The following is a 21,817-nucleotide window of genomic DNA, read 5'->3' on the forward strand; positions in this document are numbered from 1 at the left end:
GGCGTGATTGTTATGTCCATAGATGACTATGTTATTTTGCGCGCTAGAGATTATATACTGTATATGTACAGTAGGCTATTTAGCAATTGGATGTGGTTCATTTTACTTCTATAAGTAGGATAAGGTCCCAAGAGCGTGGCCGAGGTGACGGCAATGAGCACGGCCCCAATTCGCAGCGCAGTTCTCTTAGCCTGAGACCACGAAAACGGAGCGCTCACTTCCCAGTGCTCATACCACACTCCCAAGCGGCTGATCTAAATCAATAGAACAAGAAAAGAAAAGATATACCCGATCTAGTTCGACTTCTTAGCCGCGCCATTCTCACTCCTACCCTTGTCGCTTGTGCGAATGACCTCAGGGAAATTCCAGACGTGGGGCCACCACAGATGATACTCCTCCTGGCGACCGTTCAGGCAATGACGGAGCCAGATGCCCCAGATGATATACAGATAAGCGCCGAACCCCGTCATCAAGTGCCTAAGCAAGATCCAAGTTAGCATTTGTTTGCATTCATGTCCAAATAATCTGGCACGACACGATAAGGATCAACAAGAAACGTACCACCATCCATGGCCTTCAAGAAGGATCCCCCAAGGCAGACCCACTTCCCGGCGCCATCCGCGGATCTTCGAACAGAAGACGTTGTCCAAGCCCCAGATCCCGAATCCGCCCAAGAACATGCTGAGGCCGTACGCCACCATGAACCACATGGTCTTGAGGGTCTTCATATCCCGGACGTTCTCGTAGTGCTGGTGTTCCTTGGTCGGGACGGGCAAGCCCTGTCGCTCGCGCGCGAGCCGGTCCGCCTCGGTGGAGTGGCGCCATCGCGGGCGCAGGGTCACCTCCATGGTGTACATGCTGCGCAGGACGACAACCGTGGTCAGGAGTGCGTAGGCGTTCTGGTGAAAGACGGGGTCCTGGAGGTAGTGGTAGTAGAGGGTGATGAAAATGGCCAGACCGGCCAGGAGGAAGGCCAGGAAGATGCGGAAGGGCGTGGGTCTGGAGTAGGAGAAGGAGGCATAGCACATCAGACAGGTGGTGTAGATCATGGACAGCTCGTCCACCAGCTGCATGGGATCTGCGTGGAGAGGAAACCGGTCAGTCCACAGCTCAGTATGTAAGGGCGCGAAGGTTAGGAAGGTTGGCTTGCATTTCAGCGTTGCGTGGAAAAGAAAGCTGCCTGTTCCGACCACGAGATAGCCGTAGTAGGCGACTTCGAAGATCCTGTCATGTCCGTTGCGACGACAGCTGCGAATGCCCTTGATCCCGAGCCACATAAACAGGAGGTTTGTCAGCGTGTTGACGATCTCGGCAGAGTAAATCGTAGCATAGTAATCCTATGCAAGAGACCTGTTAGCATTATATGTAATCCTCAGATAGGCGACCAGATCATGGCGACGGACCTCTTCACACCAATTCAGGGTGGATGTGACGGGGCTCCAGTACCCCGGCCTCGAGGGCGGATACGGAATGTTCGGAAGGAAAGCCCATCGAGACATGATGGACGGAGAAGGAGGAGGGAAGCTCTCCGCAGGGAAGAGGGGCTGCAATAAGCTCTCAAAGTCGACGGAACTGTGTAGAAACCTGGGTTATAGGCAGAAGAGCATGGCAGTTATGAGAATCGGAAAAAAGAGAGAGAGGAGAGAAAAAAACGAAGGGTTGTTGAAAGTGAAAGCCGGGGTTGACAGATTGGAGTTGCCTTGGAAAGTCCCAGCTCCGTCTCCAGTTTCCACACACTCTCCCTCTCTCTCCCTCTCTTTGACTCCTCTCAGACCCGTGACGTCGATCGACAACCACAGTTGATCTGCGCCCGGCCCAGTCAGACTGTCAGGCTGCTTTCATTGCCTGCCGATTGGCCCGGCCAGATGAATGGTCGAATGATGGAGTGGCCATGCCTACTCTAGCGATAGTGAATGTTTTTGGAGGACAGGGCAACATCCTTCTGCATTCAGCCCCTTTCCCGCGGCACATGCTCTGGGTGCGACAATCTTCATTCAAGGTTGCCATCCGTCCAGTGTTCGAGGCATGTCAGATCGCTCCATTGTACGGATTGTCTAGGATATCCAGGAAAGATGTTTAGCTCTGCGCCAAAGAAGCTTTAGTGGCTGGATCCTAAGTAGAGGCGAGGCGTAGATTGCGAGTGAGACCTTGGGAAAGGTACTGGTACTGTACACGAGGTCTACGCCCTTGTCGGAACTGGTGCAATATAGTTCCTCACTTATCATAATCACAGTAGAATCGTGAAGAAGAGTGGTACAATGTACAAGTGCATTGAGGATCCAGAGACATGGCACTAGTTACTAGTCCTTTGTGATAATCTCAACCCCCTATTGTCCGTTAATCTGGAGAGAATAATAAGCTTAAGCTGCAATGCGATCGATCGATCCCTTGCGCGGGACACCCCGGAAGAACACTCAGTCACTGAACACTGGCAGTGAACGTAGAGAGTGCTGAGTGCGGTTGGATCCGCCAATCAGCCTGCTTTCCGGGCTAGTGACTGATGACTTCACTCGCTCCTACCAGCGGATCCGCTTTTGGCCGCTTCAGGAAAATTGGATGGGTCCAAAATGTCCGTCCGAGGCCCTTCCCGAGAGTCTCTGCTGTGAACGTGCAATTCTTCCCATCCATTCTACACCGTCTTTTCCTTTTTTTTTTTCTTAATTGAATTGATTTTGTGCTGTTGGAACATTATATCTGACTTAATTCAGGCGAATATCTTCCTTCACCCTATCGCTTACCCGCGAAGCCTATCTGAAGCCTATCTCTTTCTCTGTGTATTGATTGAAATGTTGTCGTTGCCTCTATCAACGTGAATGTGACCGCTTGGATGCGGCTTGTCTAGGACCCTCGGAATTCTTCATCGATTCACACTCAGAACCCTCCCTGCCCTTGAGTTCCCAATGAACTGAGGCTTGCGCATACCAACTACACCAAACATCCCTCTACCACATCGAAGGCCCCTTCCCAGGACCGACCTGAAGGAGACCTCCATAGACATGTCGGACAATGCCTCTTATGCGGTGACGAAGGTGAAAACAACCTCCACGCGTGAGTCTGCGCCTTCAGTGATACAAAGCAAAGCCCTGACTCACCTTCACACTTCTCATCTCCCCCCAAACACCCAACTATCAGCAAATAACCATGTCTGCCCACTAACCCACCCGGACAACCCCAGCCTCCAAGACAACCTTCCACTTCGCCGCCGGCCTCTGTTCGGGCCTCACCTCCTCCATCCTCCTCCAGCCGGCCGACCTCCTCAAAACCCGCGTGCAGCAATCCCAAAGCGCCTCCCTCCTCCCGACCCTCCAAGCGATCCTCTCCTCTCCGCACCCGATCCGCGGCCTATGGCGCGGCACCCTCCCCTCGGCCCTGCGCACGGGCTTCGGTTCCGCCCTGTACTTCACCAGCCTGAACGCCCTCCGCCAAGGGCTGGCCCAGACCCAGATGCCCCTCGTCCTTGCCAGTAGTCCCAGCGGCAGCAGCAGCAGCAGCAGCGGCAGCAGCAGCAGCAGCAGCAGCAACAGCAGCAGCTCCGCAAAACCCTCATCCTCACACACATCCTCCTCCGCCCTTCCCAAACTCTCCAACTCCGCCAACCTCGCCACCGGCGCCGCGGCCCGCGTGGCCGCGGGCTTCGTCATGATGCCCGTGACCGTCCTCAAGGTCCGGTACGAGTCGGATTTCTACGCCTACCGCAGCCTGCTCAGCGCGGGCCGGGACATCGTGCGCACCGAGGGCGTGCGCGGCTTGTTCAGCGGCTTCGGCGCCACCGCTGCGCGCGACGCCCCCTACGCTGGCCTCTATGTGCTGTTCTACGAGCAGCTGAAGCGCCATCTGGCCGCGCTGGCGAGTAGTCGCGCTGCCGCCGCCGCCGCCGCGGAGGGGCAACAGCAGCAGCAGCCGCTGCGGTCGGCTTCGTCCTCGTCGATCAATTTTGTTTCGGGGGGGTTGGCTGCGGGTCTGGCCACAGCGATCACGAATCCGTTTGATGCGGTCAAGACGCGCCTGCAGCTCATGCCGGGCCGGTACGGCAATATGATGCGGGCGGCGAGGCTGATGGTCCGCGAGGACGGGGTGCGGAGCTTGTTCGGCGGGCTGGGGCTGCGCATCACGAGGAAGGCTCTCAGCTCCGCGCTCGCCTGGACGGTGTACGAGGAACTCATCTTGCGCGCTGAGGTGCAGTGGGCCGCGCAGGGAGAATCACGCTCATGATTACCATCACAAAAATGATACTCTGGGGAGAGGGGAAGGTCTCTCACCCTCCTCTCTAGCCTCCCCTCAACGGAATCTCTTTCCCTCTTACGAACTATATAGATGAAAGGGCTCGACAACTCACTCTCTCTCTGCAATCACATGCAAATGTATCATATTATATGTTCAACTCCTTTGGAAGACTAGGAAAAAAAAAGGCATTCAAAATCCCAACTCATGACACAATGGAAATCAAGAAAATACTAGACTTGACATAGATAGCATCCTGGCACCCCCCAATTGCACTGGATCTGTACCACTAACTCGACAAGAGATTTCTCAGAAGAAGAAGGAAGTTAACAAACAAGAAAGAAAAAGGCGGCTGGATGATACCGAATTTCGTGACAGACGTTAAGACAAGATCATGGTATCATAATTTCAAGAATTTAGATGGGGCGGCGGGGGGGTCTGTGTGTGTTTTGTTCTATCAGGTGGTGTGGTGGTGGTGGTGGCTTGTAGCTCGAGATCAGGTAAGGATCCAGGCCCGGCCACCGGGGTTCTTTTTCCTCACAAGGTACATCTTGTCCTTCTTCTTGTCGTTGACCTTAAGCTCGGTGAGGGTGCTGGAGGTTTGGGTGACGAGCTTGCCTTCGCGCAAGCGCCGCGTGTGGGCGAAGAGCTCTTCCTGGAAGTCTTCGGAGATCCATTGCTTGATGATGATGTAGTTGCTGTCGAGCTGTGATGGAAGAGTCAGTTAGTGATGTTGTAATTGAAATATATGTGTGTCGTCTTTCCTGTAGGGAGTTAACGTACATCGTCCCAGTCCCATGGGAGACGGTAGGCAATCAGTGTATCAGGGAGTAGATGCTTGCGGTGAACCTAATGCCAGTCAGTCAGCTTAATAGTCAGATAACTTACAAGGGGAGGAGGTATACCTTAATCCAGGTGGTTCGCTGGTGTGGCTCAGGCTCCGGAAGCTTCTCCTTCTCCTTCTTCTCCTCTTTCTTCTCTTCCTTCTTCTCCTCCTTCTTTTCTTCTTTCTTCTCCTCCTTTTTCTCTTCTTTCTTCTCTTTCTTCTCCTTCTTCCGGAGGATCTCCTCGATCTCGTGTTCATTGTAGCCGAACTCGAGTCTCAATCTCTCCTTGAATTCGTGATCACGGCGCTTCTTCTCCTCGCGTTCCGCCATCATGCGACGTTCCTCGTTCAGCTTCCACTCGTCGATGGCAGCCTGCTTCATGGCGGCCTCCTTGCGGGCGCGCTCCTGCTCGGCGAGGATCCGCCGGGCCTCCTCGTCGCGGATCTCCTTCTTGATGCGCTCGCGCTCCTCCTCCTCGTCGATCTTGCGCTGCAGGTCCTCGAGCCGCTTCTGGCGCATCTTGCGGTTGAGCTCCTCCTGCTCGGCGGCCTGGCGTTGGGCCTCCTCGAACTTGATCAGCTTGTAGCGGTGCTCGACCTGGCGCTGCTCCTCCTCCATGCGCTGCTTCTTCTCGAACCGCTCCAGCCGGCGCAGCCGCTCGCTGATCTCGTCCTCGTACCAGTCCTCCTCCTGCTTGAGCATGCGCACCTCGTGGTGCGGCCGGTACTCCTGTTGGTGCTCGCGGACCTCGCGGTGGCGGGCCAGCTCGCGCTCCAGCCGCTCGATCTCCTGCTGCTGGCGGAACAGCTCCAGGTCCTGGCGGGCGTCGTTCTGCTCCAGCAGCCGCTGGTCGATGACGAGCTCGAAGTCCCGGTCGCGGCCCGCGGGGATCATCTGCGGCGCCCCGACGGCGGGGGCGCGCGGGGACGCCTCGCGGGAGATGCTGGCGGTGCTGGAGCGCGGCCGGCGGCGGTGGGCGCGCAGGTTCGTCTCATCTTCGGAGTCGTCGTAGTCGATGTTGTAGGTGTTGCTGAGGCGGTGCTCGGCCTTGCGTTGCTTGGTGGCACTCTTGTTGCGAGAGTCGGTCTTGGCGTCGGTCTTGGCGTCGGTCTTGTTGTCGGACTTGGTGTCGTTGTGGTTGTTGACGTCGACAATAACGGCCACGGGGGCCTGGCTGTGGTCGCGGTGGTGGCGGTCGGGGCGGCGGCGGGGGGCGCCCGTGGAGGCGGAGCGGTGGAGGTGCTGCTGCTGTGCGTCGCTGTGCAGGACGGGACTGAGGTAGGCGTTGCTGCTGCTGTACTCCGGGCTGAAGTGCCGGTGCCGCGAAACGGAGCGGTGACGATGGCTCACCTTGCGGCCGGGGTACTCGACCATCGAGATATCCGATTCGGAGAAGTCCGATTCGGAATCGGTGAGGAGGACGTGACGTCGACGGGAACCCATGATTGTTTGGTTCTTGGTTGCGAGAGTTCTATATCTCTTCTTCTGCGTCTCTCCTTTGGCAATATAACTTGCTCACAGTTTATGTTCTCTTGTTGTGATTGTATGGTGTTTGGATATGGATAAAGTCAGACCGTTGGATGGTGGGGGGAAAAGAGGAGGGAGGAGGGGATGGGATGACTGGATGGCAGGCGGTGACGTCGACGGGGCTGAATTAAAAGAGGGGGAAGGAGGCTGGGAGGAGAACAGCAGCAGTACGTAGTGATAGCAGTGGTGGTGATAATGATGGCGGGCGGGGTGAGCAAGAGACGGGGCCAACAACAATAACAACCAACTTCAACGATATACCCAGGGACTGATGGGAAAAGAAAGAAGAGGGAGGAAGAAAAAGAGACCAGAGGCAAGGCAAAGAAAGGAAAGGGAAAAACAAGGAAAGAAACGAGCAGGTGCAAAGCCTTCCCTCGTGCCTCTAAGTATTTCTCTTCCTTCTGTCTTGTTCAGCTGAAGTGGGGGAACGAACGGTTGGCATCATTGGGCCGAGCTGATTGATCATCTGGCAACCGAACCTGTCATTGTCGGTTTTGCCTGGCTCAGTTGTCCTCAGTTACGATAGGTCGGAGACCCAGACCAAGAATACCGTGGACAGAGAAGAGAGATTCTGTCTTGGAAAAATTGTATTCTCTATCTGTCTGTCTGTCTGTCGTAAACCATGCTTTAGTCCACACACCACCTTACATTGGTAGGGCTGATCCGTGGAAACTACAAGCCTCCGAAATAAGAGTATGATACACGCCGGTCTACCGTACAGTAGATGGCTTCAATGGAGGGGTAACTTAACGCACTTAGCGGCGGCTGTCAGGTCTGGATGTCATTGTAGCTTATTCTGGTAACTTCCAGTCAGTGCAACATACGAAGATGCTACGACATTATCCTTCAGTGATAGACCACGGAGGCTAGAAGAAAGAATAATTCTTCAATTCTTCCGATACACAGCCATATTCTCTGAAGGGATGTTGTCAATATTCTGACCCAAGGAAAGGGGGACGGGAACAACCGCTGCGGTATCCATGGGCGAGCAAAGAAAAAGGGACCCTGGGACTTGGTTGTCTGGAAACCAAAGCAAGGGTAAGAAAAAAGAGGGGCACAGGCTGAAAGGTCGAGCGGTAACTAAAGAGTGGACTCCGCTGGTACCTGATGGACTCAGTCCAGGCTATGTGCAGCCTGGAGCAGTTACTAGTACTGCAGGCTAAGAGGCTTTCGAAGGTACACAGTAAGAAAAGGTGAGTTGGTCCTGCCCGAGAGTGGAGTCTCCCCTCACGATTATGAGTCTTATTGAATGGAAGCAGATGACACACACACATATTGTGTACAGTACTCTACTGAGCTGTACATGCACCCACAGTATACATCTTCTGACCCTCCCTACCAATGGTTATTGTCCGATTCAGCGTGATTCTCGTTTTGCTCTAATAGTAAACTCACGGTCGCAGCCACTTGACACCTGACCGGGCTGCCTTGAGTTGCGGTCACGGAAGCATGTGTGCACTGCGAAACCAAGCCCTGTTCCAGGTTGACTGAGCCACAGTCCCAATTTACTCTGTACTGTACAGTAAACTTGAATACACAATTGCCATGTCTTTGGCCCCCAACACCACCAGTCACAGCCTCATCCCGACTCCATTATCTGAAGCTAATCCCTTGTCGATCAACCATCAAAACCCGAAGGCACCTGGTCCCTCCACGCATCCGATACGACTCACCCGGAAGGTATAGAGCAGGCGAGAATTGGGAATACACGTAGAGTGACAGCAAACACAGTACCTACTTATGGCCACCGCCACCCTGAATCGGGTTCTGTCACCAATGAGCCGTCCGGGATCTGGATACCTAGGGGGGGAGAGCTGCCTGATCTCTTGCCATCCTTCGTCGATGTTTGTCTGGCATCCATCCCCATCATGAAGATCGGCTCGGAATGTACGGAACACTGTACAGTACGTAGCAGTGTGGTCGTGGAAAGGAGGAGGCGAAAAACAGTCTAATTGATGCTTCGCTTTGCAGCCCAAATCATCTATCGATCAGATGGTGTTTTTAGATTGGTCTACGGCCGCGATCTCGGATTCGAAAAGGCTTGACTTCGCTACGAGTACATCGATAAGTGGCTGTGCGATGTCATCATAACGGATGTGAAATTGGTTGTCATGTCTTGTCATTCTATCAGCACTGACACATTATGCTATGTGTGGGCTCCCGTATGGGAAAACGTGGATGTTGAGATGGCCCGCTCTTCAGCCTGCCAGTCAAAAGAGATGAACAAAGAAGGACAGGAAGAAGGGAAACAAGTAGACTTTTCCATTATCGTCGTCATTATTGAGGCCTTCCATAGACTCATATTACCCATATTAAATCCATCCGCTGCATTATATCCATCAATCTGGCGTATATCCTTGGCGTAAACGGTCTCAATTTTCGATTCACTCAAACCACTCCTACCAACAGAAGTGAAATTGATCAGCAGAGGATTCAAGAAATAATATAGACAATAATGGCACTTACAGCCCAGCATGCAGTGGGATGATTCTCCTGTCCGCAGTGGACATGACTAGTCTCCTATATTCAAATAATCCGTTTAGTGATCTTGCGCTGCCAAAGAAACGCGAACCACAGAGTCTTCCAGACGTACGTTCTGAGCCATGCTCAGGCAGTTCTCGTCAACCTGGCAATCGCTATCGCTAGAGCACTGTTCAGCGATCGTTAGTGAGGCAACTACCCCGGATATTTGAGGGGAGAGAACATACACTGCCGACTGAGCCACACCCGTGCCAATGATATGTGGCAGAACTCTGTGCACTGACTTCTGTCCCTGGGAATGGAGCCGCCAGAGTAGCGGCAATCCCCAGGCTCAGGGCAGCAATAACATAAAGAGAGAGTTGCATGGTGCTTGATTGAGGATTGATTTGGATAGATTGTCAACACTGAGAGACCCGAGGTTGATCAATAGACTTGGTTATAGAACTGGTCGTGAAGGGAAAAGTTTGTCTTGCTGCTTTCCGAGCAAATCTCTCCTTGCAGCACACCGAGAAGCAGGGACTATTTATACCCTTTCTTCGATCTGTCTTCAGGCGTCCTGGCCTGTTCCTAGATTGCTGAGGGTCTGCAGCTATGATGCCGGGCTGTCAGGCAATCTTGGTCTGGATCGGCTGAAACCTAACAAATAGATAGCCTTTTACTATTCTTGTTTCCAAGTCTAAGAGACCGATAGGTAGTATGCCAGTCGATCCCGCGGAGGAGAGAGGGTCTTTCGTCTCCATCATTATGCAGGATGCAAGGAAATCCCCCCGGGGCGAAGTTGGGTGAGCGGCGTCGTGTTGTTGGAGCAGCGGAGAAAAGGAAATGATTTACATGTCATTTTCCTTTTTTGGGTTCTTTCGCCCCGCATCTTCACCAAACTTTAGGACGTTGAAAGTATTTCTATCATCGCCGAGATTGTGTCGACGGCAAGAGCGTCTGTTCTAGAAAGTAGGATGTCTAGTGGCGTTATGTATCTTGAAGGTAGATTTGCACAAGGATCAGTGCACTAAACGCCATGTGCTGCTATGTAATGTACTGTACGTGCCATGCTAGAGTCGACCGACGGCTGAACTCAGATGGATAGTGTGGGCCATGGTTTTATCGGGAGGGTGTCGCAGAGCATCGGACTGAGCATCATCCTTGAGGGCTATGGTCTTGAGGCTGAGCAATATAAGGATGTGCGGGGTTGTGGTTGTGCTCTTTCAGTCGTGCAACTTTAAGACATATGACGACGAATTGGCTGTTGGATTCCCTAGGATTGAGACTAAGTGCTGTAGCTGAAAGGGCGATCATCATGCTATCATCTCCTTGATGGTCTTTTTTCTTTCTTTGCTTTTGTGAGCTATGAATAGCAAAGACAGCTCGTGTCACCTCATTTCCTGGCTGTACTCCTGTATTACCTGGTATTCAATGATTCGTACCTGGATCGAGGAAGAGTGAGCTTTCACCGATCGGAATCATGTTGTTAATGGGTTGATTTACTTTAGTCGTAGCGAGTGTTGCAGGGCCCAAAGATCGATATGACTTCTCGGATTCATGGAGCTGAGCCTGCAAATGAACGTGAGTGGTATGCCGCCTGCATCGCGCTTGCTCCCAAGTCGAGTACGAGTAACCGGTCAGGACACTGCTGCACTCCACCAAGTGCAATTGCCTGATCGCCTCACCAAGAGATCAGCCATGATCATGGAATGCGACATCTTGTATAACCCTGAACAAGTCCATCCGAGCTGACAGTCATTCATCATTGCTTAAACAAAGAGGTACTTTTGCCCACGATGCATATTCATGCAACCGATAAGGAGATAAGACATCGCGTTGACATATGGATCTTTCGTGCTAGGTTGCTTACCAGGTATATCGACGTTCGCCCTCGATACACAGGATGCATGTTACTTGTCCGACATGAGTGTGTCCTAGAAAACATCTAGAACGCTGCTTGCTACTGGTGGCCTGAGCCAAGTAAGCTCCAGGGTACATGTATGCACCCTGACGCTTAACCCGCCGTATTATACCGACCTATTATATTCGAAAGAGTCTGATATTAGAACGACGGACATGGATACAGAGCCATCCACACCGATAAGCGATGGTCTGAATGGATAATGCGATGGCGAATCGAGCATTTCCGTCTCGAATGGTCGAGCAATCAGCAAGCAAAGCAGCAAGCAGGCCCACCGAGTGAGGTGAGAGGATGCCTTGGCTGCTGTCATTCTTCCAATCCTTCAATGCTTCTCCTCGGATATGCATGGTCTGAGACATACACATGCTGTGTCCCAGCAAGGATGGGGTTTGCCGCTCCAGCCGCGTCCCTGGTCCTGAGTGTCGTGATTGAGGTGAGATCATCCTATCCGCAGGCAAAAAAAACCATCTCACTGGCATCGAGCCCTACCTACTTGGTCAATTCCTTTTATCTTCAGGCGTGAATTCCGCCCACGAGGATAAACGGGACTGATAGGTCTTTGCCCTTCCGAACTCTCCTCGGAATCCCTCCATCATGTACATCGCATACCTGCTCTCACACAGACACAGCCGTTTTGCCGGAAAAAAAGGTATAATAATTGAACAAATATCCACAAGAAGCGAGAAGACGAAAAGACCCCACAGCGCCCAATTTTGTTCTGATGAAGTATAGACAAGCTGCAGCTCATCAAGCGCGCCCGGCCTTCAAGATCTGCTCCAAGTTCTCCCGGCTATTCTTATGCGTCATCTCCAAGTAATGTAATTTCTTCTCCAATCCCGTGATCTCGGATTTGAGCTCGTTGCTCTCGCTGGATATCCGCCTGTCGATGGTGGGGATGGGGACTGCGACGAACCTGTTTGCGATAATTCAGATGGTTAGTCATTGCATCATGTAATTGCGAAATCACTAGAGGGGAATTTCAGGATGTTTATAGAACAGCCCGAGAGAAGTGAAGGCGGTGGATGTCTCCGTAAGCAGATAGTAAACCATCCGCCTACCTGAATATCGGAAACATGCATGGGATCAATAGGAAGCGGGAGCCTTACATCTTTCCAACACCCTCATACACACGCGTCTCTTTGGGTAGGTCTCCAATCTCCTTGGATGTGAGCTCGAGCATGCGGATGTCACGCTGTTTGGTGGTGATCTGAGCCTTGGTAATGCCCAATTGCTGTTGGGAGCTGATGGCCTGGGCCTCGATTTCTTGCAGGATCTGTCAAGGTGTTGGTTCAGTGTGTTGTGATGGAGGTGTGTGTTTTGGGGCTTGGGACTCATAACTGACCTTCTGCAGAGCTTCGTTGGGGATGGACATTATGACGGTTGGTGTCGGAGTTAAGGGGTAGTAGGAGGGAGGGGTAGATCGCGTTGGTCCTAATGTTCGCTCCTTCGAGAGGGGGTTCGAGCGCTTGTAGAAGTGAAAACTGGATCCTTGACTCAGGAAGTTGAAAGGGTGTTGTCGTCACTTTTACAGTCGGACGTTGTATTAGGAGTGTCGCTCGTGATAGTACTCCGTAAATGATTGATTACGGACCTCCAAACTTAAGCTGTTGCTGTCGCTGATGAACGCATGAAGGCTCCCGATTCTGATTGGATATGTTCTCAGGCGGTGAGGGTTGATTACTGTTTAAGGACCCGAGGTAGGGTTCAGGGCTAATAGCTTGGAGTAGTTCGGTATCTTCTACTCCTGGGAAATGACCTTGGTTGAAGATTTGCGCTCAATGTTGTTCTAAATTGAATCGAACCTAGTACATCATCGATGCTCGCATCTGATTGTAGCCTGCTTGAGTGATCGGCTCGTACTTGGCCGGTTCATCCTCACTCATGCACGATGGAATGCACTCGATGACCGAATCAGGGTCTGGAGCCATGAAGTACGGAATGGAAAAGCGTTCGCGCGTCATACGATTACTGCCCTCAAAGCGATTGGATAACTGCGGGAGTCTGACCCGGTGATTGGTAGACCGAAGACGGTCTGTACGAGTCAGCATACTCTACAGTTCAAGAGAAATATACCAACCATTACTCCATCGCTGCAAGAGATCTCCAACATTCATGACGATTGCATTCTTGACAGGAGCAGCGGGGACAAATTTGCCCGGCTGAGAGATGTCTTCCACCTCTAAGCCACCACAACCATCCTGGAAAAGCATTGTGATTGAGCTCCAGTCGGTGTGTGCAGGGCATCGAGCTACCCGATCTGTTTCAAGATCATCTGCTGGAACCGGTAGATAGTGTAGGAGTCGCAACTGATTGTTATGGCCTGAGTGCTTTTGGGCCAAATGATTCTCATTGTCCAGGTTCAAGCCAAGGGCAAGAGCGCGGAGAATCTCGATGCCCACCCCGTTACAATCCCAGTAGAACCGATTCATAAAGCTGCGGAAGCCCGCCAGTGCCTCTTCGATAATCCACTGGTTTGGTTGAGCAGTGTTCTCTTCACTTCCAATATCGTAAATTTCCTAAAGAGTCCATCGTCGTTAAGACATAACATTCTAGGACTGCTTCAAGGGACTATGCAGGGTCGATACGGTGAACCATCAGACACACCTTGACATCTGGCACTTCTCTCAGCCTCTGCCGTGTCTCTTCATCGTCCCCAGTGCTGATGGTTTGGGAAACTTTCTCCAATCCCGGCCAGGAATATCCTCGATGTACTGCCCACCCCTCAGGATGAGGTGCTTGCATCTTAATGTCCTTCGGGAGCTCGAACAAGCGTCTCATCCAGTCGAAGGTCGAGTCGAGGACATGCTCAGGCAGAGAGTAATTGATGATGTAAACGAAGCCGACTCGCTGACATGCTTCCATGAGCTCTTGTGCAACCCGTCGGCGGGCGGCTTCATCTTCAGTGTTGAACCATGCTTTGAAATCCACGATGGGGATTGTCATGGGAGTAGGTTCGCTGATTGAAGACATGCTGGTCCAAGCTAGTGGGGGTTTTGTTTCTGCCGATTAGCAGCGTGGGTGTCTCTATCAATGTATCAGTTTGAGTATAAGTGGCAGGGAGTAAAGTGCGCAGATTAATGGAGCTGGAAGGTAGAGCTCCTTCGTGTTCATCTCACATATGAATCAGCAAGCCCCTCCCCAGTCACATGCCTGGTTATCTTTCTCGACCTGTACGATCACAACCCTTGACTTGACACGCTGGATTGGTATTACAAGCGAGGAAGTAAGTTTCGTGTAAGTGAATTTAGTAGGCAGCGTACAGCAATCAATTCTTGTGTATTGCTTCGGGTGGTTTATGGTGTGGGTAAGGTTTGAGGTACGTAGGTATGGGATGGAGTATGCTCAGTAGTAGATTAAGATTACAAGGATGACATCACCAGGACCCTGCCTATCAATTGATCGTTGGCAATGGAGCAGACATTATCCACATCATCCATTAGCCAAGGGAGCGAAGGGGCCACCGGCGGACACCCGGGGCGTTTCCTGACCACACCGTCCCGTACCTAGAGTAGGATGATTCACTTGGCCAAAAATAGGAGAACAAGCGGGCTCCATTATTCCAACATGGGCGGCAGGAGGCAGGAGGAGGCCCGGGATTAGAAACCACCGCAGGCGCCGATCCGTTGCTGTGGCAGGGGACTCTAGTCTCTAGTGGAGACGCCGCTGCCTGAACGGCCGGAAGATGCAGCAGCGCCAGCTTTCCATCACCCACCCTGATCCGCTGCAGACTTGATTGCTCCAATTCATAGGCTAGAAGGTGAGGGTTTACTTTCACTCAGTCACCTTGTGAGTCTTTCTTTTGCAAGCCTGGTTGAGTTCATAATTTGCTATGAACCCCAATTCAGCGAGAGCTAATCTTTCCCTTATCTATAGATCGTCTCGTCTCGGCCGCTTCGAGAAGTTTGTTGATCGCTCTGCAACTATCGCATTGGATCAAAGTCGAAGGTACCTATCCTGATCGCGAAACGACAGCCATTGTGAGCACCAATTTACAGTCTTGAATCCACGCTACACATCCATCCTCGATACAATTTGGCGGGCGCACAACAGCCCTAGCCCCTCAAGAATGAAGCTTTTCGGGTGGATCTCGGTCGCATTCCTCGCCTCGACGGCTCTATCGATAGAGACAACAGCACACTCGATCGAGACTCTGCCATTCTCGCAGCCCCAAGTTGCAGAGTCTAGACGCAGAGCATTCGAGGTGCTACAGATTCTCAGAAAGCGAGACGGCAACTGTCCCTCCGGTTATGACACTTGTTCCAAGCTGGGCCACTCCGATATCTGCTGCAAGGACAATACCATCTGTACTCGCGACGATGCCAACAATATCGCCTGCTGCCCCACTGGAGCTAGCTGCACGGGGACGCTTTCTGCCACTGGCACCGGAGTAGTCGTGGTCGGAGGTTCTACTAGTAGCTTCCGATTCCCTCAGACAGCAAGCGCTACGCAAACCACCGCCGGGCCGACCAGTGTCACTCTCACAGGCTCAACTCTCGCAGCCGCCTATCCATTCGTCGTCATCCCGACCTCGTTCGCCAATGCCCAGGTCTGCACATCCTACTACTCCTTATGTCAGAGCGAGTATACTGGTTGTCTGTCACAGCTCGGGGGCGGGTATGCAGTGACGGTTGCCGTAGACGGCGGTTCGGGGACGACTCGGGCAGGCGTCTCAGCAGCTATGTCGACATGCTCTAGTCTCAGTCTGGAGGCTTGCCATGGCCTCAACATCGGATACTGCGCGGCCTACACCACCGGCGTTTACGAGAACCGAGCGACAGGACCCAGACGCACTTCCAGCCTCGAGGACCTTCTCTTCGGTATGTTTATCGGAATGGCTGGAATGTTCATGTGAAGTTGTCGTCCTACAGAGTACCGGGCTTCATGTCGATAACGTACGGAATTTGGTTATATATGCTTGCTGGCAATTTATGACTGAAGTGGTTGGGATGCGAATGGGATGACAATTGATGACCAGTTTCGAAACTCTTGGCAGGCTTCGGAGCTTTTGACGCTTATATATGCCCTGGATCTTCGGTTGGATCTGACTTATGAAATGATGTGACGATGATGTGCTATGTTCGGAAGTTTACGGCTAACATGACTGCGATGTATTCGCGGAGAATCTTGTACATAAGAATGACAATGAGATAGCATCAATGCACGACGATTTCGAATTAGGGCTCAGAGTTAGATCCACCGTCGCGGAAGTGCTATACTGTCTTATAAATTGAAGTATAGCCTGAGCACGATCCTGGTCCGAACTAGAATGAAGTGGGAATACGACAATGAGATCCATACTGGTCTGATGTGCGCATACGGGGGTGGGTGCCACACACCGCTTCACCAACGCATTGTTATAAATAGGGCTTTCTAGACCGGTGACGAGCGGAACATACAAACCGGGTCCGTGGTATAGATTGGAGGTCACAGATCATAGGTCAGATCCAAGGTGGCTTGCGGCATCACTCGTACGCCAAAAAATCACTGCCCAAGTAAGGAACTGAATTGGCCCTCGGACGACACGTAGGAGGTGCTGGTGCTGGTGCGGTGGTAGGTCTCCATGCCTGAATACCTGATTTGTGACGGTGTGTGGTCAGAGAGTCAGACATGCAGTCAGTACCTGACAGAACTTCCACCCGGGCATCAAATCAGGGAAGACCATGGCCAGACCGACTATCAGTCTCGTCACGGAGAAATCCTCTAGAGGGGTGGAGCCCAAACATTGTTTCGCAGGCTAAATTCCTTAGTTTGCGTATACTTTTGCCCAGCATGAGGGTGACTGGTGCAAAAGGATGATGACGCTGTCAGGAACCTCCAGCAAAGAGGGGGAGGAATTCAAGAAAGCGAGCAGCGGGTGAATGATACTAGTAGACTAGACGTGGGGCAGTGGGAACTGGAGCAATTGACCAGTGCACTTCGGAGGGGCAACAGGTGCACTGAGTGGGGGTTTCCCAGCCTCCCGAATTTCCATTTTTAAACCGTATGAAGCGTAAGTTGTAAGTTGACAATCATGACTCCTTCCAGCTCCTTCATTGCGGATTGGCAGTGATTGGTGGTTGCTGTCGCATAAATTGCGGTGGTTGGGGAGACGACGGGACGGAGGCTGGGATCAAAAGACAGGAAAGGGAGACGTCGGAAACTCGACTGCATGAACAGCTCTTCCTCGGTCTAGTTCAGTTTACTATTGCTCTCTCTCTTTCTCCGCCGCCTTCTTTCTCTCTCTAACCCTTTGCTCATTGTTGCTTTCGCGGAGAGATTTTTCCTCGTTTTCCCATATCCACACTATTGACAGTTGCATTCCAGTCCATTGCTTGGCTTTGTTTACTGTATGCTTTTGTCCGTTGTATGAAGCTCGGCTACCATACTAAGGGGCCGTTGACACGGGTGTTGTGATAAGCCTGAACCCTGACATCGCTGGGAGCGATCGGAATTCAGAAAACATTCCAGAGCCCCAGTATACGCCCCCCTCGTGGCTGTCATCGCTGATCAGACGTTCCCTCTTCGCCATGCATATGTCCCGCGTACTGCAGTCGGCCATTTCTATACTCCCTTTACTAAACCTTCAGGCCGTGACGGCGATCTCACCGGACACTGCGCCTGCAACTGCGACGGCGACGGCGACGGCGACTACAGCCCCAACCGCAATTGCGACGACCTTGGAGTACGAAGAGCACGATTATGCCAATGGCACAGTCCTAGAGAAACGCTGCGCAAATCCCTGCGGCTACTATAGCCAGCTCTGCTGCAGCTCTAGCGAGTCATGTAGTACCAACAGCAACGGCCAAGCCGAGTGCGTAAGTGCTGGCAGCGGCGGCAGCTGGGAGTATTTCACCACAACCTATGTCCAAACCGAGACGGAGACTGCTACGTTCACTTCCACATGGAGCAGCTATATCTCGGCAACTTCGTCCGGCTCCAGCTGCGATGCCAGCGTTGGGGAGACTATCTGCGGTAGTGACTGCTGCGGCCCTGCGTACGTCTGCTACAGCAACCAGTGTATTTTGGGAAGTACATCCATTTGGCCCACGGAGACTGCCACGCCGGCCGTCCGAGGCACGACTTTATCGACAGCCACACAAACGGCCTCAATAACAACCACTCAGGGCTTTATTGCTCCCGTCAACACGGCCGGCTCAACGGTGATCGGAATGAAGGCTTCAAGTGGTGGATTGAGTGGTGGTGCGATTGCAGGCATCGTCATCGGAACAATTGCCGGCGTCATCCTACTGCTGCTACTATGCGCTTGCCTGTGCTGCCGTGGTATTCTGGACTCTCTCTTTGCTTGTCTGGGCTGCGGTCGTAGAAAGAGAAAGGAGACGACCTACGTCGAAGAGCGTTACCATCGTCATTCGCATGCGCATGGCGCCGCTCGGCCCGAGGGACGGACCTGGTTCGGAAGCCGGCCAGCAGCGGCAGCAGCATCGACTGCAGGGGAGAAGAAGAAATCTTCCTGGAATGGTTTGGCTACCGTTGGAATCATACTGGGTGCGCTTGCGCTGTGCCTGGGCTTGAAGAGAAGCAGAGACCATCGCGACGACGATGAGAAGACGGATTACACATACCCAAGTAGTTATTACTACTACTCCGACTATTATACCAACGACGGTAAGCGCTGCGCATTCTTGCGAGATTGATGTCATACGGAATGCTAACCCCGTACTAGGCAGCGAAATCACTGATGACCGGCGCACACGGGAGACAAGACGCTCCAGACGATCTCGTACGCGCTCACGAAGATGATGAATTGACGGAACGAACTCGACGAACTTTGAACACGATTTACTGGTCACAATGGACCCCTTTCTTTTCTCTTTCTTGCTTATTCTCACAAGCTGTCTGCATGAATCGGCGCTCTATCAGGTTCCCGGCGTGTGTTCTATGACGTTTTCTTCGGCTTTCTCGCTGAAGGACTTTCTATGTATGATGATGCCTTATGTTGTCATGTTGTTATGCGATGCGCCAATGTTTCGGATGATTGCGATGTTTATTTTCCCAATCGATGGAAGACCTGGGAAGCCAGATGTAAATATGAAATCAATGAAAGATATGAAATCTAATCAGAGATCGCTTTGAAAACAATGGAAAAAGGTGAGCAAACAGTAGACCGGAAGTATGCTGTTTTGTTATCTTGCATGTTACCGGCATGTACCGGTGTATAATTGTACTATTCCCGCTGAGGCCGGCAAATAAGATGGCAACACGCACAGGCTGCATCGAGCCTGAGAGCCTGAGAGTACTGCTTCCGATCGTGCCTATTGCTTGAGATGCGAGTTGGCGACAAAGATAATCATGCACCTGCCAGATCAACTCGTGCGCATTTCTCACGGTGTAACCTGCAAGGCGCCTATCAACGGTCCGAGGACGGGCTGGGAGGAAAATGACATGGGGTGACTCAAGTACTCCGTACTCCGGTCTGAAAAAGAAAGAAAAATGCAAAGCATGTATCACATTGCCTGAAGGAGGGCGATCATTGACTTGTGTCAGATCTGGGACTCGGGGAGTTGTTCCAAGAAAAGGGTCCAGGCGAAACTCCGACGGACGGCTTCTTCCTCCTACTAGTTTACTACTGTACTGTACTGAGTTACTCCTCTCTTAGTACTCCGTAGTAGTAGTAAGCACGGCACAAACTGCCCGGGCGGAACCAGTGCCTCCCCGCCTCCCGTAGTCTCAAGTTCAAGTCCCAACTGGAAGGCCATTCCAATTCATTCATTCATCAATTCCACGCTCCGTCCTCCTCACCACCACCCCGACATTCAAATCAACTTCGCCCCCCAACACCACAACCTCCCCCCCACGATCACCTACACACACCCAGTGTACATAGCCTATATCCATGAGTACAATCTCGAGCTTGGCTTCTTGACACACTTTGAATACTCCCCTCGACGTTCCCTGTCTTAGTCCGGTTTTTATCCGCCCAGGGCTGTTCCAAGGTCTTCCCTCCTGAGGATTACGAGTCCCCGTCGTGCTCCGAGTCTTCGACGCCAACCCCGTCATGCTTCAAACGCAAACCCAGCACGTTTTTTCTCATCAGCATCAGTACCCGCAGGCTGATCCCTCGTGGCTGCAACACCAGCAGCAGCAGCACCACCAAGCCCACCCGCACCAGGCTCAGCAACAGCAGCATTCTTTGGTCGCCCAACAGCATGCCCAAGTTCAGGCGGCCGCTGCTGCCGCCGCCGCCGCTCAACAACAACACTACACCCGGATCGCTATGGCAGGGAATGCCGGTGCTGGTAACCCTTCCCAGGGAGCCGGTGCTGGAGGGTTAGGTGGGGATGGTGCTTTGTCGGGTGCGGTGTCGGTAATGGATGGCGGGATCAGCGATGAGAACCGCAAGGTCTTCATCTGGGTCGCAGAACTCCTGGATCCGAATCGCAGAGAGACGGCTCTCATGGAGCTCAGCAAGAAGAGAGAGCAGGTTCCGGAGCTCGCGCTGGTGATTTGGCATTCTTTCGGTATGGTCCCGATGCTGGCCTGCTTCACCAATCTGGGTGGCAACTAACATGGTCCGGACCTCTAGGAGTCATGACTGCACTACTACAAGAGATCATCTCTGTATACCCGCTGTTGAATCCTTCTCAGCTCACTGCCGCGGCCTCGAATCGAGTTTGCAATGCGCTGGCTCTGCTTCAGTGTGTCGCTTCTCACAACGAAACCCGGACTCTATTTCTGAACGGTACGTGGCCCTCTGAAAGTCTCACAGCCATGAAGCACTTCTGACATTTTATCGCTCTCGCTCACATAGCGCACATTCCCCTTTTTTTATACCCCTTCCTCAATACGACGTCCAAGTCGCGCCCCTTCGAGTACCTTCGTCTCACCTCGCTCGGAGTGATCGGAGCCCTGGTCAAGAATGACTCCTCTGATGTTATCAACTTCCTTCTCACCACCGAAATTATCCCCCTCTGCCTTCGCATCATGGAGACGGGCTCCGAGCTGAGCAAGACGGTCGCGATTTTCATTGTGCAAAAAATTCTCCTCGACGATATCGGCCTGGCGTACATCTGCGCGACCTACGAGAGATTCTATGCCGTGGGTACCGTCTTAAGTAATATGGTTACTCAACTTGTGGAGCAACAGACTGTTCGACTTCTCAAACATGTCGTACGTTGTTTCCTTCGGTAAGCCTACTTTCTCCGTCATACCCCGCCCCGCATGAATCACACGTGCTGACGGTTGAACAGTCTGAGCGACAACAGCAGAGCGCGGGAAGCTCTGCGACAGTGTCTTCCCGAACCGCTGCGAGATGCGACCTTCTCCTCCGTCCTCCGCGATGACGCTGCCACCAAGCGTTGCCTGGCGCAGCTCCTCATCAACCTCTCGGATAATGTCTCCGACGGCGCACCGGGTGTTGCCATGTAAAAAGTCTCAAAAGCATCTTTTTCTCTTTTGATTTATTACTTGGTATATTTGACAACCTTACGACATGCATGGGACCGGCTCTAGGCGAAACATGGATAACAAGGCGCAAACTTCGTGGTATGGCAATGCATTGACGAGATGAAAATATAAGATCGAGATAAAAAAAAAACCACCGGAAGAAGATGGAGACGAAGGCGATCAAGAGGGAAGGGAAAAAAATCTAGGTAGGGGACCACCGCTTGCGCTTGGGGTTTCTGTGTCCATTGTTATCAAAGGGTTTGCTGTTTTCTATTCGCATTGCCTGGGGCTTTTCTGTTCTGGGCCTGCTGTGATTTTGTTATAACTTCATTCTTCCCCCCCGTTTCTCTTTTACATTGCCCCCAGTGTTGAACACTTCTTTTCCATTTCGGTCACAATGGTTTGGCTGTGCGGTGGCGTGGATACGGATGGCGCTATTTGTCTTTGTGCATTTTGCTTGTCCTCTATGATCCCCTTT

The 21,817-nt window shown here is 52.3% G+C and overlaps 9 protein-coding genes across 9 annotated transcripts; 4 read left to right on the forward strand and 5 right to left on the reverse strand.

Moving 5' to 3' along the window:
- Positions 1 to 38: 38 nt before the first annotated feature.
- On the reverse strand, positions 39 to 1,823 carry ASPACDRAFT_79962 (ceramidase). Its single transcript, XM_020205527.1, has 4 exons — positions 1,404 to 1,823; positions 1,151 to 1,337; positions 562 to 1,078; positions 39 to 477 (listed from the first exon to the last, which is right to left on the reverse strand). Exons 1-4 carry the CDS (start codon positions 1,497 to 1,499, stop codon positions 294 to 296), a joined length of 984 nt encoding a protein of 327 aa, XP_020054175.1. The 5' UTR covers positions 1,500 to 1,823; the 3' UTR covers positions 39 to 293.
- An 842-nt stretch (positions 1,824 to 2,665) lies between these two features.
- ASPACDRAFT_1857858 (putative mitochondrial carrier protein) lies at positions 2,666 to 4,391 on the forward strand. Its single transcript, XM_020197575.1, has 2 exons — positions 2,666 to 3,048; positions 3,176 to 4,391. The coding sequence occupies exons 1-2, from the start codon at positions 2,997 to 2,999 to the stop codon at positions 4,210 to 4,212; spliced, it is 1,089 nt and encodes a 362-aa protein (XP_020054176.1). The 5' UTR covers positions 2,666 to 2,996; the 3' UTR covers positions 4,213 to 4,391.
- A 260-nt stretch (positions 4,392 to 4,651) lies between these two features.
- On the reverse strand, positions 4,652 to 6,890 carry ASPACDRAFT_79964 (uncharacterized protein). The gene is made up of 3 exons (XM_020205528.1): positions 5,127 to 6,890; positions 5,005 to 5,070; positions 4,652 to 4,927 (listed from the first exon to the last, which is right to left on the reverse strand). The coding sequence occupies exons 1-3, from the start codon at positions 6,489 to 6,491 to the stop codon at positions 4,718 to 4,720; spliced, it is 1,641 nt and encodes a 546-aa protein (XP_020054177.1). The 5' UTR covers positions 6,492 to 6,890; the 3' UTR covers positions 4,652 to 4,717.
- Positions 6,891 to 9,114: 2,224 nt separating this feature from the next.
- Positions 9,115 to 9,421, reverse strand: ASPACDRAFT_45138 (uncharacterized protein; the record flags this gene model as incomplete). Its single annotated transcript, XM_020201554.1, has 2 exons — positions 9,115 to 9,225; positions 9,284 to 9,421. The coding sequence occupies 2 exons, from the start codon at positions 9,419 to 9,421 to the stop codon at positions 9,115 to 9,117; spliced, it is 249 nt and encodes an 82-aa protein (XP_020054178.1).
- Positions 9,422 to 11,703: 2,282 nt separating this feature from the next.
- On the reverse strand, positions 11,704 to 12,328 carry ASPACDRAFT_45139 (putative prefoldin subunit 1; the record flags this gene model as incomplete). The annotated part of the gene is made up of 3 exons (XM_020201555.1): positions 11,704 to 11,869; positions 12,063 to 12,229; positions 12,299 to 12,328. 3 exons carry the CDS (start codon positions 12,326 to 12,328, stop codon positions 11,704 to 11,706), a joined length of 363 nt encoding a protein of 120 aa, XP_020054179.1.
- A 314-nt stretch (positions 12,329 to 12,642) lies between these two features.
- On the reverse strand, positions 12,643 to 13,927 carry ASPACDRAFT_79972 (isopenicillin N synthase family dioxygenase; the record flags this gene model as incomplete). The annotated part of the gene is made up of 3 exons (XM_020205529.1): positions 12,643 to 12,988; positions 13,034 to 13,472; positions 13,561 to 13,927. Coding segments are annotated over 3 exons (1,036 nt in total), but the record flags the coding sequence as incomplete, so codon positions are not given.
- Positions 13,928 to 14,679: 752 nt separating this feature from the next.
- ASPACDRAFT_79974 (uncharacterized protein) lies at positions 14,680 to 16,215 on the forward strand. Its single transcript, XM_020205530.1, has 2 exons — positions 14,680 to 14,742; positions 14,830 to 16,215. The coding sequence occupies exon 2, from the start codon at positions 15,023 to 15,025 to the stop codon at positions 15,806 to 15,808; it is 786 nt and encodes a 261-aa protein (XP_020054181.1). The 5' UTR covers positions 14,680 to 14,742; positions 14,830 to 15,022; the 3' UTR covers positions 15,809 to 16,215.
- Positions 16,216 to 17,462: 1,247 nt separating this feature from the next.
- ASPACDRAFT_79975 (uncharacterized protein) lies at positions 17,463 to 18,696 on the forward strand (the record flags this gene model as incomplete). The annotated part of the gene is made up of 2 exons (XM_020205531.1): positions 17,463 to 18,561; positions 18,620 to 18,696. The coding sequence occupies 2 exons, from the start codon at positions 17,463 to 17,465 to the stop codon at positions 18,694 to 18,696; spliced, it is 1,176 nt and encodes a 391-aa protein (XP_020054182.1).
- A 1,255-nt stretch (positions 18,697 to 19,951) lies between these two features.
- On the forward strand, positions 19,952 to 21,321 carry ASPACDRAFT_32033 (Rcd1-like cell differentiation family protein; the record flags this gene model as incomplete). The annotated part of the gene is made up of 4 exons (XM_020199854.1): positions 19,952 to 20,414; positions 20,480 to 20,635; positions 20,705 to 21,080; positions 21,144 to 21,321. 4 exons carry the CDS (start codon positions 19,952 to 19,954, stop codon positions 21,319 to 21,321), a joined length of 1,173 nt encoding a protein of 390 aa, XP_020054183.1.
- Positions 21,322 to 21,817: the final 496 nt, after the last annotated feature.

Source organism: Aspergillus aculeatus, assembly GCF_001890905.1.
Source record: "Aspergillus aculeatus ATCC 16872 unplaced genomic scaffold ASPACscaffold_12, whole genome shotgun sequence".
NCBI lineage: Eukaryota > Fungi > Ascomycota > Eurotiomycetes > Eurotiales > Aspergillaceae > Aspergillus > Aspergillus aculeatus.

Coding starts and splice junctions, on each gene's coding strand:
- ASPACDRAFT_79962 (XM_020205527.1), bottom strand. CDS start 1,499: ATGTCTCGATGGGCTTTCCTTCCGAACATTCCGTATCCGCCCTCGAGG. Junction 1,338..1,403: donor CCCTGAATTGGTGTGAAGAG/GTCCGTCGCCAT, acceptor TCTCTTGCATAG/GATTACTATGCTACGATTTA. Junction 1,079..1,150: donor TTTCCACGCAACGCTGAAAT/GCAAGCCAACCT, acceptor CTCTCCACGCAG/ATCCCATGCAGCTGGTGGAC.
- ASPACDRAFT_79974 (XM_020205530.1), top strand. CDS start 15,023: ATGAAGCTTTTCGGGTGGATCTCGGTCGCATTCCTCGCCTCGACGGCT.
- ASPACDRAFT_1857858 (XM_020197575.1), top strand. CDS start 2,997: ATGTCGGACAATGCCTCTTATGCGGTGACGAAGGTGAAAACAACCTCC. Junction 3,049..3,175: donor GGTGAAAACAACCTCCACGC/GTGAGTCTGCGC, acceptor GGACAACCCCAG/CCTCCAAGACAACCTTCCAC.
- ASPACDRAFT_79964 (XM_020205528.1), bottom strand. CDS start 6,491: ATGGGTTCCCGTCGACGTCACGTCCTCCTCACCGATTCCGAATCGGAC. Junction 5,071..5,126: donor AGCGAACCACCTGGATTAAG/GTATACCTCCTC, acceptor GACTGGCATTAG/GTTCACCGCAAGCATCTACT. Junction 4,928..5,004: donor TCCCATGGGACTGGGACGAT/GTACGTTAACTC, acceptor CTTCCATCACAG/CTCGACAGCAACTACATCAT.